The sequence below is a fragment of the Hemicordylus capensis genome, chromosome 1, assembly GCF_027244095.1.
Source record: "Hemicordylus capensis ecotype Gifberg chromosome 1, rHemCap1.1.pri, whole genome shotgun sequence".
Lineage (NCBI taxonomy): Eukaryota > Metazoa > Chordata > Lepidosauria > Squamata > Cordylidae > Hemicordylus > Hemicordylus capensis.
Genome location: NC_069657.1, coordinates 377327083 through 377343997, shown reverse-complemented (window position 1 = coordinate 377343997; position 16915 = coordinate 377327083). Strand labels below are relative to the sequence as shown.

Sequence of the window (16915 nt, the reverse complement as noted above, 5' to 3'; positions counted from 1 at the left end):
TGAGAAACACTGGTCTAGACACATGGAGTGGCAAATTCCCCTTTGGGTGCATGAAAGGATTGCCTGTAGAGGAGGTGGATCACTGTTCTATTATTAACCAGAGAGAATATGGGCCCCACACAAGTGAGGTCCCCTTTATTTGGATGACCTACCTCATAAGAGCACAGTCCAATGGAGGACCAAAGGTCTTTTAAAAAAATAATAATTCTATACCGCCTTTCATTAAAAACAACCCCAAGGCAGTTTACAAAAGTTAAAAACATACAATAAAAATGGCAATTAAAATATTAAGCTAAAAATATAAAACACATCTAACTTAAAAACTATAAAATACAAGTATAAAAACACATAGACACAAGAGTAAAAACACATAGAAGCAGCATAGAAACGGTCATGTAAAAGCCTGGGTAAAAAGCCAAGATTTAAGAAGCTTTCTAAAAACTGTGATGGAGTCTGAGGAGCGAATGGCCACTGGGAGAGCATTCCAAAGTCTGGGGGCAGTAACAGAGGAGGCCCTGTCCTGAGTGCACGACAGACGAGCCTCCTTCATTGTAGGCACCCGGAGCAGAGCCTCCTCAGATGACCCTGTCAAGCGGGCAGCAACCCTTGGGTCTTGGAGCCTCTGGTACACCCCAGTGGACTAGCCCTCTCATGAGAGGGCTAATCCCCAGCCGGCAAGCTGACACAGGGGTAGGAGTATGGTTTGGTGTCCCTGGACTGCTTTGCTGGGGTTAGCCATCACAAGAGCTGGTCTTGTGGTAGCAAGCATGAATTGTCCCCTTTGCTAAGCAGAGTCCATCCTGGTTTGCATTTGAATAGGAGACTACATGTGAGCACTGTAAGACATTCCCCTTAGGGGAAGGGTCCACTCTGGGAAGAGCATCTTCATGCTTGCATGCAGAAGGTTCCAAGTTCCCTCCCTGTCAGCTCCAAGATAGGGTTTAGAGAGACTCCTGCCTGTAACCTTGGAGAAGCCACTGCCAGGCTGTCTAGACAATACTGAGTTAGATGGGCCAAGGGTCTGACTTGATATAAGGCGGTTTCCTATGTTCCTAAGGGCATTCTTGGTCACAGTGGACCAGACCCCAGGATCATTTACCTTCCCTCATATACATATTCTCTCTTAGAAAGTGGGCCTGATCCCTTCCCAGAGTTACAGAAAAATATTGCCCCTCGGCATCCTCCACTTGCCTGTGATTGTGCTTGTGCGAGACTGTTTTGGTGTAGGCCTCTTACGAGGGTGGCAATGCAACTGCTGTCAGAAGAAGGGCTTGCATGCCATTTAAAGAGATTTAAAAGCCCATTCCTTGCTGAGGGCAGGCGGTCCATTCTTTCCAAAAAGGCACAATCAGACTCATTACGCCCCCTTGAAGATTGTGGCCCATGGCTGCTGCTCTGCTGACATTCTGACACCTTGCCCACTGTCTGGTGATGCTTACACTATGGAGCTTGCTGGGATGTGGCCTCTGCAGACAAGGAAGAGGGCAGGGGCGGAGCTATCATTGGGCGAACGGGTTCAAAGAACCCAGGCCCTGCCCAATCAGGAGCCGCCATTCGTGGCCCTGACACGCCCCCGCATCTGACATCAGACGCAGGGGCGGTGGTTTAGCTCCCAAGTGGGGGCCACGCAGCCCCTTCGGGAGCTAAACAAAGGCTGGCACTGTGTTCGCAGCACCAGCCAGGAGCGGCTCTTCCCTGCAAAGGCAGGGAAGAGCTGCTCCTGGTATTTATTTATTTATTTGGTTGAGTGCTGCGAACGCAGCGCCAGCCTAAGTAGCTCCTGAAGGGGCCGCTCGGCCCCTTCAGGAGCGAAAAGACTGGCGCTGCCTTTGCAACACAGCCCAGGAGCGGCTCTTCTCTGCAGGGAAGAGCCGCTTCTGGGCTGTGCCACGAAAGCAGCACCAGCCTTCGTTTAACTGCCGAAGGGGCCGTGCGGCCCCTTCGGCAGTTAAAGACTAACTGAAGGTCTTTCAGCCGAACGGAGCCTCCAGGCTCCGTTTGGCCAGACCACACCCCCACGTCTGACATCAGACATGGGGGCGGGGTCAGCAGGACTGCGCGGCGGCGGCCGTTCACAGGCCGCCAGCGGTCCTGCTACACTCCTGGAAGAGGGCGTGGCTCCTCTACGCTGGAACCAGAGGTTGCTGGGCTGCGGTTGGATGAACATCTGTGATGCGATTCACAGTTACAAAAATTAACCGTGGGTTTGGCTACCTGCGGTTTCATGTTTCATGCAAATGTGGCCATTGTCTGATCTCAGCCGCCTGAGGGGGCAACTGCGCAAGATGCGAGGGTGACTGATTTGATTTGAAGTATACATTGCTACTAAGGTGAGTTCAATGGCTTTCAAAAAGGGGTTTCAAGCATTATAAAAACTTGCTGTGGGAATCATAACTCTGAATTCTCTGGTTTGAAATGCCAAATATAACACTGCACTAATGTTCCTTTTGCAGTGAATACACGCTTTCCCCTGCCACCCCCACAGAGGGTTTACCCAAAGTGGACTGTAGTGCTTTGTTCAAACAAGCAGACTTGCACCTGTTTTTGATCAACCATTTTTTAAACACAGCTCTCATTGGCTCAGAAAGAAGCTTTTATATGCTTCAAATTACCAGTATCTGGAAGGAATAAAAACATCTCTGTAAAAGAGCAGAGGGGGTCCTTTGGGGGTAAGATGTTAACTGTTTTCACCATAACGATATCCCTTGAAGGAGGTCAGATTCTGAACTAATAACATTGCTTTATATATAAGATGTAGTAATAGTATACAGAATATTCTCTTAATACCTGTTGCTTCACAAAGTATATTTTATGGCTGGATTAACAGACACCCCGAAAAGCCCCAAACACTGTGAACATTTGTTGTAAGTACTGTATCTTGCTTTGTGCTTTTATCAAGTAGTTGTTGTAGGGATGTGCTCGAACTACGGTTCTAGCACCGGTTCGAGCCCTGGTTGGGAGCAGGAGCTTTAAGAAAGAGGAGAGCAGATGCTTATGGAATGACAAAAGACTACTTTAAAAATTATTTAGGTTGCATCACATGTGATGGTGAAGCTGTGATGGGGAAGAACAGTGGAGTTAAGAAACTAATGATAGACAAATTTCCTTCTGTAATTATGTGGCACTGCATTAATCACAGATTAGAAGGGCTGGTCATTGCCAGTGTGAAATCAGTTTCAGGAATTAACAGATTTAAATTGTTTGTGGATAAACTTTATGTCCTGTATCACATGTTGCATAAAAATAGCCAAGAACTGAAAGTGTGTGCAAACCTGTTAGAGATTCAACTTTTAAAAATTGGATGGATTTTAAGCACGCAATGTGTGACATCTAGTTTTTGGTCAGTTTTGTTTGGGAGAACTATGAAGAGTTAGGACAGCATTTTGAAGAAGCAAAGCATGATTCAACAAGGGACAAAAAAAGAGCAATGCACATATGTGGGCATACAGCGAAAAATTACAAGCACAGGATTTCTCTTGGACCTAGCGTTATCGAAACATAAGGCCTAAGGCACATCTAGTCCAGCATCTTTTTTCACACAATAGCCCACCAGATGCCTCTGAGATGCCCACAGGCAAGAGGAAAGGGCATGCCCCTGGCTCTAGTGTTGTGAGAGAAGAAAATTTCTCTCTGTCCATTCCCTCTACTCATGCATTATTTTCTACAACACTATCATATCTCCCTGTAGTTGCCTCTTTTCCAAACTAAAAAGCCCCAGATGCTGTAGCCTTGCCTCAGAAGGAAGATGCTCCAGGCCCCTGATCATCTTGGTTGGCCTCTTCTGTACCGTTTCCAGTTCTACAATGTTCTGCTTAAGATACAATGACCAGAACTGTATGCAGTACTCCAAATGTGGCAGCACCAAAGTTTTTTCCCCAATAAGGGCATTATAATATTTGCATTTTTATTTTCAATCCCCTTCCTAATGACCCTTAGCAAGGTATTGGCCTTATTCACAGCTGCCATGCACTAAGTTGAAACTTTCAACAAGCTGTCCACCACGACCCCAAGATCTCTCTCCCAATCAATCACTGACAGCTCAGACCCCATCAATGTACAGTGTGAGGTTGGGATTTTTGCCCCAATATGCATCACTGTACACTTGCTTATGCTGAACCACATTTTCCATTTTGTCACCCACTCACCCAGTTTGAAGAGATCCTTTTGATGTTCCTCACAATCTGTTGTGTATTTTACTACCCTAAATAGTTCAGTGTCATCTGCTAATTTGGCCACTTTGCTGCATCCCCCAACTTCTAGATCATTTATGAACAAGTTAAAGAGCACTGGTCCAAGTACAGATCCGGCAGAGGGTGGGGGACTTCTTTCTTCCCTCCGTTGTGAAAGTGGTCCATTTATTCCTTCTCTCTGTTTCCCATCCTTAAAAACAGTTACCAATCCACAACTTAATCTGGCCCCTTATCCCATGACTGCTAAGTTTATTCAAGAGCCTTTGGTAGGGAACATTATCAAAAGCTTTTTGGAAGTCCAAGTATACTATGTCAGCCAGATCACCTGTATCCACATGACACTTTCAAATAACTCCAAAAGGTTAGTGAGGCAAGACTTGCCCTTGCAGAAGCCATGCTTGTTCTCCTTCAGCAAGACCTGTTCTTCTGTATGTTTAATAATTTTGTCCTTAAATATGATTTCCACCAATTTACCCATCACAGAAGTTAAGTTAACTGGCCTGTAATTTCCCAGATACCCCTTGGATCCCTTTTTGAAAACTGGGAGTTACATTAGCTACTTTCAAGTCCTCTGGCCACGAAGACAAATGCAAATAACTCATTCAGCTTCTCTGCAATCTCCTTAATCCTTTTCACGCCCTATTCATGTAAGGGTCCAACAGCCTCCATGGCTGGTTTTCTGCTCCTGATACATTTAAATAGGTTTTTGTTGTTCCCCTTGACACTTCCAGCTATATACTTCTCAAACTCTCTTTCTGCATCCCTTATTTTCTCCTTGCATCTCTTTTGCCAGAGTATATTCCTTTCTGTTCTCTTCATTTGGGCAGGAAAATGGGCTCTCCATTTTCTGAAGGAAGTCTTCTTCCCTTGTATAGATTCTCTGACTCTACTTGTTAGCCATGCTGGTGTCCTCTTGAACTTGGTGGTACCTTTTCTTCTTCTTGGTATACATTCCAACTGAGCTTCTATTATTGTGGCTTTAAATAGGATCCATGCTTTCTGGAGTGATTTGACCCTCCTGACTCTCCCTTTCAGCTTCCTTTTTACCAGTCCCCTCATTTTTGAGATGTTTCCTCCTCTGAAGTCCACTACATCTGTGTTGGACTTCCTTAGCAGTGTTCCATTCACATATAAACTGAAGTGAATCGCAACTATGGTCACTGTTACCCAGTGGCTCTACAACTCTGAAATCTTGCACCAGGTCCTGGGCACCACTCAGGATTAAGTCCAGGGCTGCCTTCTCTCTGGTTGGTTCTGTGACCAACTGTTCTAAGGCACAGTCAATTAGCATGCCTAGAAATTTGGCCTCTCTGTCAATACTCACACATGGATTTGCCCAGTCTATGTTAGGGTAATTTAAGTAACTCATTATTACAGCTCTTTCTCTCTTTAACACCTCTCTGATTTGCTTCTCCAACTCCAGGTCACTCTCCACATTTTGTTCCAGAGGACAACAATAGCACATCCCTAGTAACACATTTCTTTTCTGACCTCAGAAGGGGGTCCCTTGTAAGGGAGCATGCCACTCTTCCTCAGACTCAGAAGGTCTCTGAAGGCCTTCCCTGAGACCTTCATTCTCCAGGACAGCAGAGCAGCAGTCATCCTGGGAATGGGATGCCTATCACATGTGTGATGCCTTCCAAGAATTGTCCAAATTAAGTTTGGTCATGATATGGATCTGTACAAGGTAGATCAAAAGATTAAAAACTCTTCTACACCTTTCAGAAGAAAGAAATGATCCCACCCTCATATGAAAAAGCTGCCAAAAATCTCCACTTCCGTGGAGTTGCATTTCACCACAAAGACTGCAAAAAGGATCCTCCAACTGAGCTAGAAGTTTTTTATGGAACCTTGAAAAAATCAATCAAAAAATGGTTGCTTTATAGTGGAGATGACAAAATAGCCCAATGTACTTGCATGCTCGATTAAACACACAGACACACACACACACACACACACCCAGTAGCCTGAAAACATTGATACTCATTTGATATTTGGTGAGATGGAAGTCAGAAAATTAGCATGAAGACTTTAACTAAATGAAAGAGATGCAATTTATGGATGTTGTCAGTATCTGATTGAGAAGACAGTTCCAGAAAAATTGCAGCATTTGAAACATGCTCTGTATACTATTCCCATTGCTTCCCCAATGAATGTGAATGAGAATTTTCACAGATGAATTTGTCACTCTGACAATCATTGATGACAAAAACTGTTTTAGCACTATTGTTTATTAAATTTGCAATACCATCCCTCTCACGCTTTAACCCTACAAAATATGTAAAGCAATGGTTACTCTGAAAACATGACTCTGCAGTAGACACCAACAGCAGAGAAGAAAGTCAGGACATTGTGCCAGATGACAACATGAAGAAAATTTGGAATTTTCTATAAAAAGGTAATTTAGCATGTTCTCATCATTTCATTAAAGTATTATTATTATTATTATTATTATTATTACATTTATATCCCGCTCTTCCTCCAAGGAGCCCAGAGCGGTGTACTACATACTTGAGTTTCTCTTTCACAACAACCCTGTGAAGTAGGTTAGGCTGAGAGAGAAGTGACTGGCCCAGAGTCACCCAGCTAGTTTCATGGCTGAATGGGGATTTGAACTCGGCTCTCTCCGGTCCTAGTCCAGCACTCTAACCACTACACCACGCTGGCCTTTTTCTATGTTCACTTAATTACCATTGTCCCAAAATATGAAACTGTAGGGTGGGCCGTGTCTCAGATTGTCATGTGTAAACATATTTGAAACAAAGGAACTTGCTGTTGCAAGCCAACAAATGAGAGAAGGGGATGGGGGTAGTGGTAGATAATATATCCCTAGCATTACATTATTCTAGGAGTGTGCGTGTGGTGTGTATCACTCCTTCTACAACTGCATCACTCCTCCTCCATTCATATATGCATCTGACCTGCCATTGAAAATACATGGTTTTTTTGTATCTGACTTCAAAATGTGAAGTATGAATCATCTGACAAACCTTGATATACACCTCTCAGCCAGAAGAGGCACTTAGACCCTTATGCCCCTCATACACCAAACAGTTTTCCAAATAGTTTTCCTCCATTTGTGTGCATGAACATTTGTAGAAAGCCAATGGAGCAGGTGGCTCCAGGCACTAGATCTTCAGAGAAAAAGACAACTCAAAACTGCCAAGTTTTGCATGCTAAGTATTTATATTTCCATATCTAACACCAGCACACAATTCTTCCTTTTTTCTTCCTTCCACAATACTTCCTTGTGCAGTATGCTAGGTTGAGAGATTATGACTAGTCTAAGCTTCATGGCTGGATGGGGGTTTGAACCCAGGTCTCCCAGGTTAAGGCCCAACGTCCATCCACAACACTGCACCACCACACTGACTCCTACCCAGCTGATTGTCCAGATGATCACATTCCCCAATGTATCCTTCCTGATCTGACAGGATCAGGGATAACTTTTTGAAGCTCTTTTTAATGCTAGTTAAAGTTGCTGATACGGTTTCATGATCTTAGCTTGGAAATAGCTAATCACCTGATTGTGATAAATAAAAACAATTCCATGCTGCTTGTTTCTTCTTCTTCGCTGTTGAAATATCATGAATGACAAATATAGGAAAATTGCAGGGTGGGGGGCGCTAATAACTGTGCATGTATTGGCAGGGCTTGACTTGACCTTGTACTTTTGTACCTAGAAATATTTGTTATCATGTTCAGTTTGGGGTCTTCTCTTTTATAGACTAGTATTCATGTTCCACTGTGTATTCTGGGGGGAAATATATTTCTTGGTGAAGTGATACTAAACATCTTCTCTGGAATGATTTGCTCCACATTTGCCCCTTTGGTTTGACTAATTGGAGTGAAGTGTGAGAGAGCCTGGAACCCAAAGACTTGAAAACATACATAACAGGGTTATCATGACAGTGCTCTCAGCAAGAGTAACTGCTCCCAGCTGGTATTCTCAAAGCCCTGTTACTTGAGAAGAATCAATTTATTATGTGATGGCAGCTTGTGTTTAAAAGTTTGTTACTGGAGGGAAACTTTGAGTTTGCCACACATTGTACGCCAAATGACACATAGTGTCCTGGGTTTATGGACAGGAAGAGACCTCTAGCAACTTCCATTTGCCATCCACTAGGCAAAGCCTGAAGAAATCTGGCTATAACTCTGTAAGAGGCTTTAATCTTCCATGGGAGTGGAAGCTACTGAGCTACCGAGCCCTCTGTCATGATATCCAGTCACCTACTTTTCCATTAACTACTTGCAATTTGTCTATGCATCTTCTCCTCTCACTTCATTGTTCCTCACCTGTGAAACACCAGAATTTTGGAAAACAAACCCAAAATGAATCGAGTCAGGCTCCCAATAATGCACACAAAGTCGGCATGCTTATATAAAACTAACCCAGATGAATTTAGCTTACCAGTTCTTGCAAAATGTAGTTCTTGAAGAATGCAGGTTACCAGTTCTTGCAAAAAGTTGCATTTTCTTCATATCACATTAGAATTTTTGGCATGAAATAGGAACAGAAAGATGACTCCTAATCTAAATCAATCTGCAGCTGCTAGTGACTACTAGGTTCCTTTTAGAGATTATTATCTTGCTCTCCAGGCCATGTCGAAATGAATGTACTTGGAACAGGTAAGTTCAGGCCTCAGTGCTGCAGTAGATATTACCAACACACTCGCCTACACATACCGCAAAATAAATTTCAAGGTCATTCAGCAATTTCTTTGGATAAGTGGATGGCAGATGGACAGATCCACATCTTATAAAGTCTTTCTAAAAGTGGAATCAACAGCAGATTTATACTGTATTAAAGGACTCCATTGTATTATTAAAATAGAATGGCTTTTTCCATTCTAAAAACCAGCTTTCCTGGATCCCCCCCCCCCATTTCCCTTTCTATAATACATTTGTATGCCATTCACATCTGGCTGACATTTGGCTTCCCTGAAAGTGGATGAAAGTGGTTTTTTTGTTTGATTTGCAAAGTGATCCAAAAATTAGAAAAGCCTTCCAAATTCGCTGAGTAGCAAAAAAATTAATTCAATAAACATAATAAAAATGTTATTTCAGTCTTGCGGTCCAGTTTGCTTAATACCTTGGAGGCAACACAACTATGGTTATTCAGATGTACTGAGATTATTCAAACATTTTCTGTATTTGTTTGGCAGTGATACAATATTCCAGTATCTAAGCTGAAATTCAGCAGAAATATTTGGCCTTTTAAATAATGACTCAAATTATTGGTACAGGTATCTGTTAATTTTTGCTTTTAAAAAGAGACAAAGAAATCAAGAGTGGATAAACTAATGTTCTTGGATTCCTTTGTGGTCCTCATGCAAAGAACAAGGTATGGGAGTGGAATCCACATATGCCTGCAATGTCGTTCTGCAATTAACAAAATCTCTTCAGTACAGGAAAAGAGTGAAACTACTTACAGACTCACTCGTATACTAAAAAAAAGATGGGAAATTATAAGTTAAGGTGCCTGCCTTAATTACCGCACCATATAAGTAGTAAACACATTCCACAGTCTCACGTATCGTGCTCATTTACAATTTAGCCCCCATGAACCAAACCTCAAGAGATTCCTTTAATTCTATCTGCCAGTTAGACATGCTGCATTTGCCAATAACATCCTTTGCCTCTTTCTCCTTACCAATTCCTACCTGTAATGTGTTGCACTATTTGCTATTAAAATGTCGTGCCACTAAAATGGGAACTTTGAAAAATACACAACAGATTTTCACAAAACCACTGAAGAACAGACTCCTTGAATTTCCTTGCATTTTTGACATGATCTAAACTAGCAAAGGGAGAAACTGGAGGTATGTTTTTGTGGGCAGAAAAATATTCACTAACAAGTGAGACTCCTGCAGTGCAAGCAAGTGTAACTCAACTATTTTTTCTTAGATTTTTCTGGAATCTGGCCACAGTATACCCCTTATCTGGTTGGTTCTCCAGGCCAAATTTAATACCAAATGAGGACACCTTCTTGAAAGTACAACAAATAGAATTTCCAAGGCTCTATAATAAGAATGCTGAAAGTGCAAGACACCTTAACTGTGAAGCCACTTTCATTGCTCTATAATTCTCTCTTACATTGTGTTGACCTATGCAGGAAGAGTGCCACTGTTACTCCAAGCATGTTTGAATCCATAATAATTTGTAAGAGAATCGAGGAAGCCCTCTGGCATCTCATCTTGAAGCATCCAATATCCTGCTTCTCTGCATGCAAGTTCTGAACTTCTATGTATCCCGAAGGAGTTGTCAAGGTCTTGATTGATCTCAATAAACCAATCAGATTATAATCCTCTGCAGACATCCCTTGTACAAAGATAGGAACTAGAGTTCCTGTAGTTATACAATGCAACTGATTCAGTTTGCAGGGGGTGGGGAATTCTGTCCTTACAATCACTACAGTATGAAAAGCCAACAAATGTAAGCTGACAAATAAAACTTAGCTCTGTCTCCTGCTGATGTAACCAATGCATTGCCTGGGCTTTCGTGGCTGAAATTTATAGAGCGATTTAATCAACTTGACCAGGAAAATTATTTTCATTGGATTGCAAAGCAACAGATTCATGGATGAGTGTTTATACAAAAGCTTAGGAAAAGAACTAGCAAATTCTATATATAGGCAGAGAGGATCCTGCTTGTTCTAAGGTTAGGCTTGCTGACTGCACACCAGTGACCAAGGCTTGTGTTTTCTTATTAACTCAAGAAATACTCATGGTATGTTGAGTCGACTCAGAGTGGAAGGAAAACCTGCCATGGAATCTAAGTTAAAACCTTCAACAAGGACCCTAACTCCTTCTGGGGTTTAGCTGCCAAGTGTATTAGACCAGTGCTTCAACATCTGTATTGGTTCCCTATCACTAGCTGTGCACAGTTCAAAGTCATGAATACTTTTGAACGGCAATGCCCATGCAGATGTGAAGGGGGTGAAGCCAGGGCTTTCTTATAGCTGAATGGACCACCACTTAGGCCTAGTTCACACCTGGCAGAGGATCGGAGGTTCCCCCAGACTGAGATATGGAGGGAACCTGGAATTGGCTCTGCAGGCAACTGTTGCAAGTAGCTGAGTTGAGCCAGGGGTATGCCCCCTATCGGGGTCTCCCAGCGAGGCCCTGGATGCTATCCCAGTCTGCCTTGGGCTGCTTTTCAAAAGGCAAGCCTTCCCTACATCAGCTGCCTCACAGCCATTGGTCCTGGTTGCAAAGTAGGCCGACTCATCTGGAACAAACCAGAAGTTCATGAAGAGCATGGGTTCAGACATTAGTGCATACCTCACTCAGGGCAAGCTGAACTTGTATTCGGCAAACCAACTTCAAATCTTGGTTACACATCTCAGTTTGAGGTATTATCCCCATATGACAGGCTGGGAGGGAGTAGCTTGCCTAAGTCTACATATGATTGGAGCTGTAGCTCAGCAACATCTGGAGTACCATGGGTTAGACTTAAAGATTCATCATATAGGACAAGATCCAGTCTAACCCTCTGCATGCTTGAGAATAAGCTATTTTTATCACATTTTCTAGTAGAGGGATGGACAACCTGTGGCTCTCAAGCTGTTGTTAGACTACCACTTCATCCCCAACTGCATCATCCCCAACTGCAATAAGCTGCAGCTGGGGATGATGGGAGCTGTAGTCCAACAACAGCTGCAGAGCCTCAGGTTGACCATTCCTGTCCTAGTGCATGCATAAAATCAGTCCACATGTCTGTTATGCAAAAGTCTGACGTGAGTCCTAGCACTTCCCCTAGAACAGTCTGTATTTTCAGTGTGTCTAAAGGCCAGATTATCATAATCACTTCATAGTGCCTTACCTTTGTCTGTCATCAAGTGTCCCCTCTAAAAAGAATTCCCAGATGTTGACAACTACAACTCCCAGAATCCTCAGCCAAAGGCCACTGCAGCTGGGAATGCTGGGAGCTGTAGTGAACATAATCAGGGAATCCCTGTTGCAGGGAATACTGCTGTCATCCTTTCCCCTACCCCAGCAACATGGCAAACAGGCATTTTTCTGACATAGTAAGTGTCACCTCTTGACCCACAAGAGCCAATTCAAACCAAATATTTACAAGGAGAAAAATGACCTAAAATAGAGACAAGGAATAAAAACGAGTAAGGCAATGAAATTGGTCTACCATACTTCAAATGATTTTAATTAAGAAGAAATTGTATATAAAATTTGACCAAGTACAAGTCTGAAAGTGAACTTTGGTGAAAATATATCTAAGAAAGGGAGAAGCATCAGGTTTAGCCATCAAAGCACAATAAAGGGATATCTGAATGGGGCAAGTACAGGCTCTGCAGCAAACATGCTGGCCAGTTCCAATGAGAAGCTCTTCTGCACAAGCCCATGGAAATAGAGAGGAACTGTGGAAGAGCACATTGGTAGGACTATGCCCTGTATGTAAGAGCGAAGAGTCTGAAAGGGAACACAAAGAGATAGAGCACAGATCCGACCAGTTTATCAAACTTCTATCTGAAAAAGAGATCTTTAAAAGATGCTTCTCCTGGCCTTAGAACATTCTCTCCTGTGAGCCAACAAATATGGAAAGTTACAGTATTTGTCTGTTAAATTGAAAATGCTCAATTATTAAAGTTTGTCAGCCAATAAAAAATAGAACCTGAGTTGTAAAATTCACACTTTACATCTTTCTGCTTTGATACGATTGTAAAGAATCTCCTTCAAATTCCCAAAAAGTGCAACTCAGAAAATATCTTATGCAAGTAGAACTTGTGCTCAAGCTTAGCTTTGAAGCTCAGCTTTTCTAGACTGGTTAGTTTTTAACTGGCGAACAGTTTTTTAAAAAAAAGACTTTCTGAATTTCCCCCCACAAGTATTAAAGTGAACTTTAATAACTGTAAACTTAGTAATAGAACAAGGCAACACTCGCAAGCTGTCGCCAGAACGTCAGAGACCTTCATGTGCTGCAACATGTTATTCAGCCTCTTGCTGTTTTGAGCTGTAAGTAATGCAAGTCAAATAGCTCCAGAAATGTTGCTATGACATCAGCATTTAGTCACAAAGGTATCTGTTTGCCACCTAAGGGCTAAACTACCCATTACATTAAGCCCTTCATTAACAGATAGGCTTAAAACCAGAAAGAGAGAGACTTCCGGTTTTAAGCCTGTCTCTTCAAGACAGGTTTAACTTAATTCATAGTTTGCCCTCAGGAATAAGCATGATGTGTGGAGGTGATGTGCGTCTCCAAAGATGTAACAGGGAGCAGCAACCAATCACAGATGTCCAGCATGTGCCCACCATATATCTACGGGCCAAACTAGAGGCAATGTGGGTGTTTCATGACTGCAACATGTAATGTATTTTTTAAAAGCACTAATCAGGAGCTGGGTTGGATTAGGTCCACAGTATCAGGGGGTAAAATTTTCCCTGGTGCTGTGGCCTTGATCCAAATTCATTCCAAGCTATTAGCCAAGAAGTGAAACAAAAGTGGTGCAAATTGTGCCCATACATTTTCTCCTTTGGGGCTAACAGCTTCAGGGGCACAGATTCAAGATGGGGAACCAGCATGGGAGCAAAGAATTAATCACTCCTTTCCTGCAGTCCTGATCCAATTCATACTCTCAACTCACACTAAAAAGAAACAGATGCCAAAAACTCAAATCCCAGAGTTTTTGGCCCAGAGCATTTGGAAATCACACATTTCCATTTCTCACTTTACTTCAAAACACAGCAAATGCCCATGTGGCTCAAAGTGTAGATGAACTCTCAGAAGCAGCATTTTCTTTCAAGTTTCTTTACTGCCCCCGACACGACATTACTTTCTATTACAACTAATGGACCTTGCTTTGGGACAAAGAGTTGAAAATAGGCCTCTTAATTGGAGTAGGCCATCTTTACCAATATATATTATCTGCCTCAAAGTAGTAAGAGAGCAGCTGACCAACTGAACAGGAAACAGACTGAAGTAGAATAGTAACACATAATGTATGCAGAAATAACTTGAATCTTCAGGTTTTAGTTCACACAAGACAATGGCAAGCAAGATTGCTACAGCCAACTTGGTGGAGGCCAACTGTAACTGTCCTTACAAATAGCCTAGGGTTATTAAATACAAGGAAAAGGTATATGTTTTGCTTTTTGTCCTGCAGATATACAGCCCAATGCAAGCTCTGTTGGTGGAATCCTCAGTTGAGCATGTACAAGGAGCTACTGTATTGGGCTGAAAATCCAGTTTGAGGTTAAAAAGCAGAAGTTCAGTCACCTTTGGTATTGGATTGGACAGATCACAATTTGTGCGTAAAGGGAATTAAGGCTTAGGTGATGGAGACAGAGTTGAGGCAGAATGGAAAACCATGACGCATTTCCAAGATGGCAGTTCAAATGACATAACCTTTCTATTCATGTATATTTTAACACACTAGACAAGAATGAGGCCTGGTCTACACATACAGCAGAATAAGATGGTAGATGCCTAAGACGGTAGATTGGACTGTATCAATTCAGACTGCAGGTGAACAATGTTTCCCCATGTAAAGAACTCCCTGAAAGTAAAAACAAAAGAAAGCCTAGCACATCAGGGAGAGCGTGTAACATCTTGGAGGTCAATTCCCACCTAGGGAAGTAGCACCAGCAATTAGATAATCATGTCCTCAATCAAGAGAAGCCACTTTTATTAAAATAGTTATTTTAAAAAATCCCTGCATTCTTACAATGGCTTGTCATAAATATAGTGAATTTCTATAACAAAGCCTTACAGCAGGAGGAAGGGTGATCTACACCCCTACAAATTGTTATCAGGAATGCTAAGAAGCTTCAAGAGAATAAGTTACTTTCTTTTTAGCTATATCTCCTCCAAGAGATATTTTTATCTAGTGATTTTAATCAATAAAATAAAGGACTAGCTACATCCTAATGCTGCATTCTTTTCCTGTCTTTCCCCCACTCACACTAGTGTTGATTTTAGCTCTTATGTACTACTAAAGTACTGCTTTCAATATCCCCATTGTTTCCATTTCAAAAATATTTCATGCCACAATATGAGGTAATGATGTTTTAAAAATCTTGCCATCTGGTAAACAGCAATAGAACTAAACTAGTCAAACTAAATATAGCTATACAATTTTTTTTTAAAAAAAATTCTGTAGCCTTATTATCTCTATAGTTCATAGAAAATAAAAATGATTAATTTTGGTATTTGAGCTTTGTGCTTCAATAGCTTCGACCTAGATTCTTGTTATACAGAATTTTCTTCTCTAATAATTCACATCAGAGCTCATGAGCCATTTTCTCTAATGTACACGTGAGATAGGGTGCCTCTCTTGAGTTGCCTCCACTTTTCTCTCTGATCAGATTTCCCCGCCTTGTCCTTAATATGCATACAATTATTAGGAAATGTATCTTGTCCATCCACAACATGACTATTCACCTTGTATCAATTTTTTAAGAATTAAAAACAACAACAACAACAAAACAAACACCCTGACACCATACTTCTAACACTGGACCATTCCAAAATACAAATATACGTCTGGTTTTACAAAAAGTGTTAGTACAAAGGCAACATTTAAAAGAAGTGGAAAATTACTATTTTTTTTAAAAGAAAACATAGAAGCCAATAACAAAACAAAATAAAGAAGGAGAGAGATGCTCCTTTTCCTTCTCCAATATGGAGCTGAAGTTATTTGGTGTTTCTTTACCAGTTGTCTAGAAAATCGAATCCAGTCTTCAAGATAACATTATTTGTATTGATCTGCAAAGAGACAACATTCAGAGAAGGAGAATAATTAAAAGTATCAAGGATTAAAAACAACATTAACCACAGTGAGCCACAAACTTTGATGCAACAAAATCACAAATATGTACACACATCAGAGCCTCAAGAAAACTGCTTTTCCAAACCGGGGCTAGATAATTTTAAATACACATCAACAATCTCACACCTTGCTGCACAAAATAGGGGCTCGACTTTTAAAATGCTCTATTGAATAGTGCTTAGAGGTACTTAATAAATTACTGCTGACTACAAGAAATCATGGTTGGCTACCAAGCCCAGCCATAATCTGTGGACTCACAGGCACATCAGCCAATGGTGGCCCTTATTATAACAAATAAAATTAAAGGGGCATGCAAAGCTTTGCTCCTCATAACCATGTTCTTTTTTCTTTTAGTGGATCAGTTTGTAAGACATTGATGGCCAGAAAAAACATTCCAGTTTATGGGAGCTTTTTCTGCCTTTTCACCTGCAGGAAATTCTCACTTTCTGCAGGCAACCAGGCAAATTATTGGTTACAAAACTGATGTAATGAAATACTGTTGAACTTTTATAAGCCCACTGGCATGATCGTTTGTACCTAGGCATGCATAGAAGTCTACACCCCTGCTAACTTGGCAAAGAGGCACCTTTTAATGTGGTGATTCTCTTTAATTAGCAGGGGGAGAGTAACTGGCCCTATCCACCTCAACACAGTACCTCCAGTGACTGTTGCTGGTGTCTATCTTAAGTTTCTTTTTAGATTGTGAGCCCTTTGGGGACAGGGATCCATCTTATTTATATATTATTTCTCTGTGTAAACCGCCCTGAGCCATTTTTGGAAAGGCAGTATAGAAATTGGATTAATACTACTACTACCACTAATAATAATAATAATAATAAGCAAAAGTAGAAAAATCAACAACAAACAGCAAGTGCCGCCTTTGTAAAGAAGCAGATGAAACAGTGGACCACCTAATCAGCTGTTGTAAAAGGATTGCACA

The 16915-nt window shown here is 41.6% G+C and overlaps 1 protein-coding gene and 1 long non-coding RNA gene across 3 annotated transcripts in view; one reads left to right on the top strand and one right to left on the bottom strand.

Annotated features, from left to right (window-relative positions):
* Positions 1-2142: 2142 nt before the first annotated feature.
* Positions 2143-16915, top strand: part of LOC128345771 (uncharacterized) — a 28803-nt gene continuing 14030 nt past the window's right edge. The window contains exon 1 of the long non-coding RNA XR_008316644.1: positions 2143-2330. This is a non-coding gene — a long non-coding RNA (uncharacterized LOC128345771). The remainder of the gene's footprint in view (positions 2331-16915) is intronic.
* Positions 12327-16915, bottom strand: part of C1H1orf198 (chromosome 1 C1orf198 homolog) — a 35676-nt gene continuing 31087 nt past the window's right edge. For both annotated transcript variants that reach the window (XM_053298203.1, XM_053298214.1), the window contains exon 4: positions 12327-15911. In XM_053298203.1, the coding sequence (XP_053154178.1) occupies positions 15855-15911 (57 nt within the window). In that variant the 3' untranslated portion in view covers positions 12327-15854. The remainder of the gene's footprint in view (positions 15912-16915) is intronic.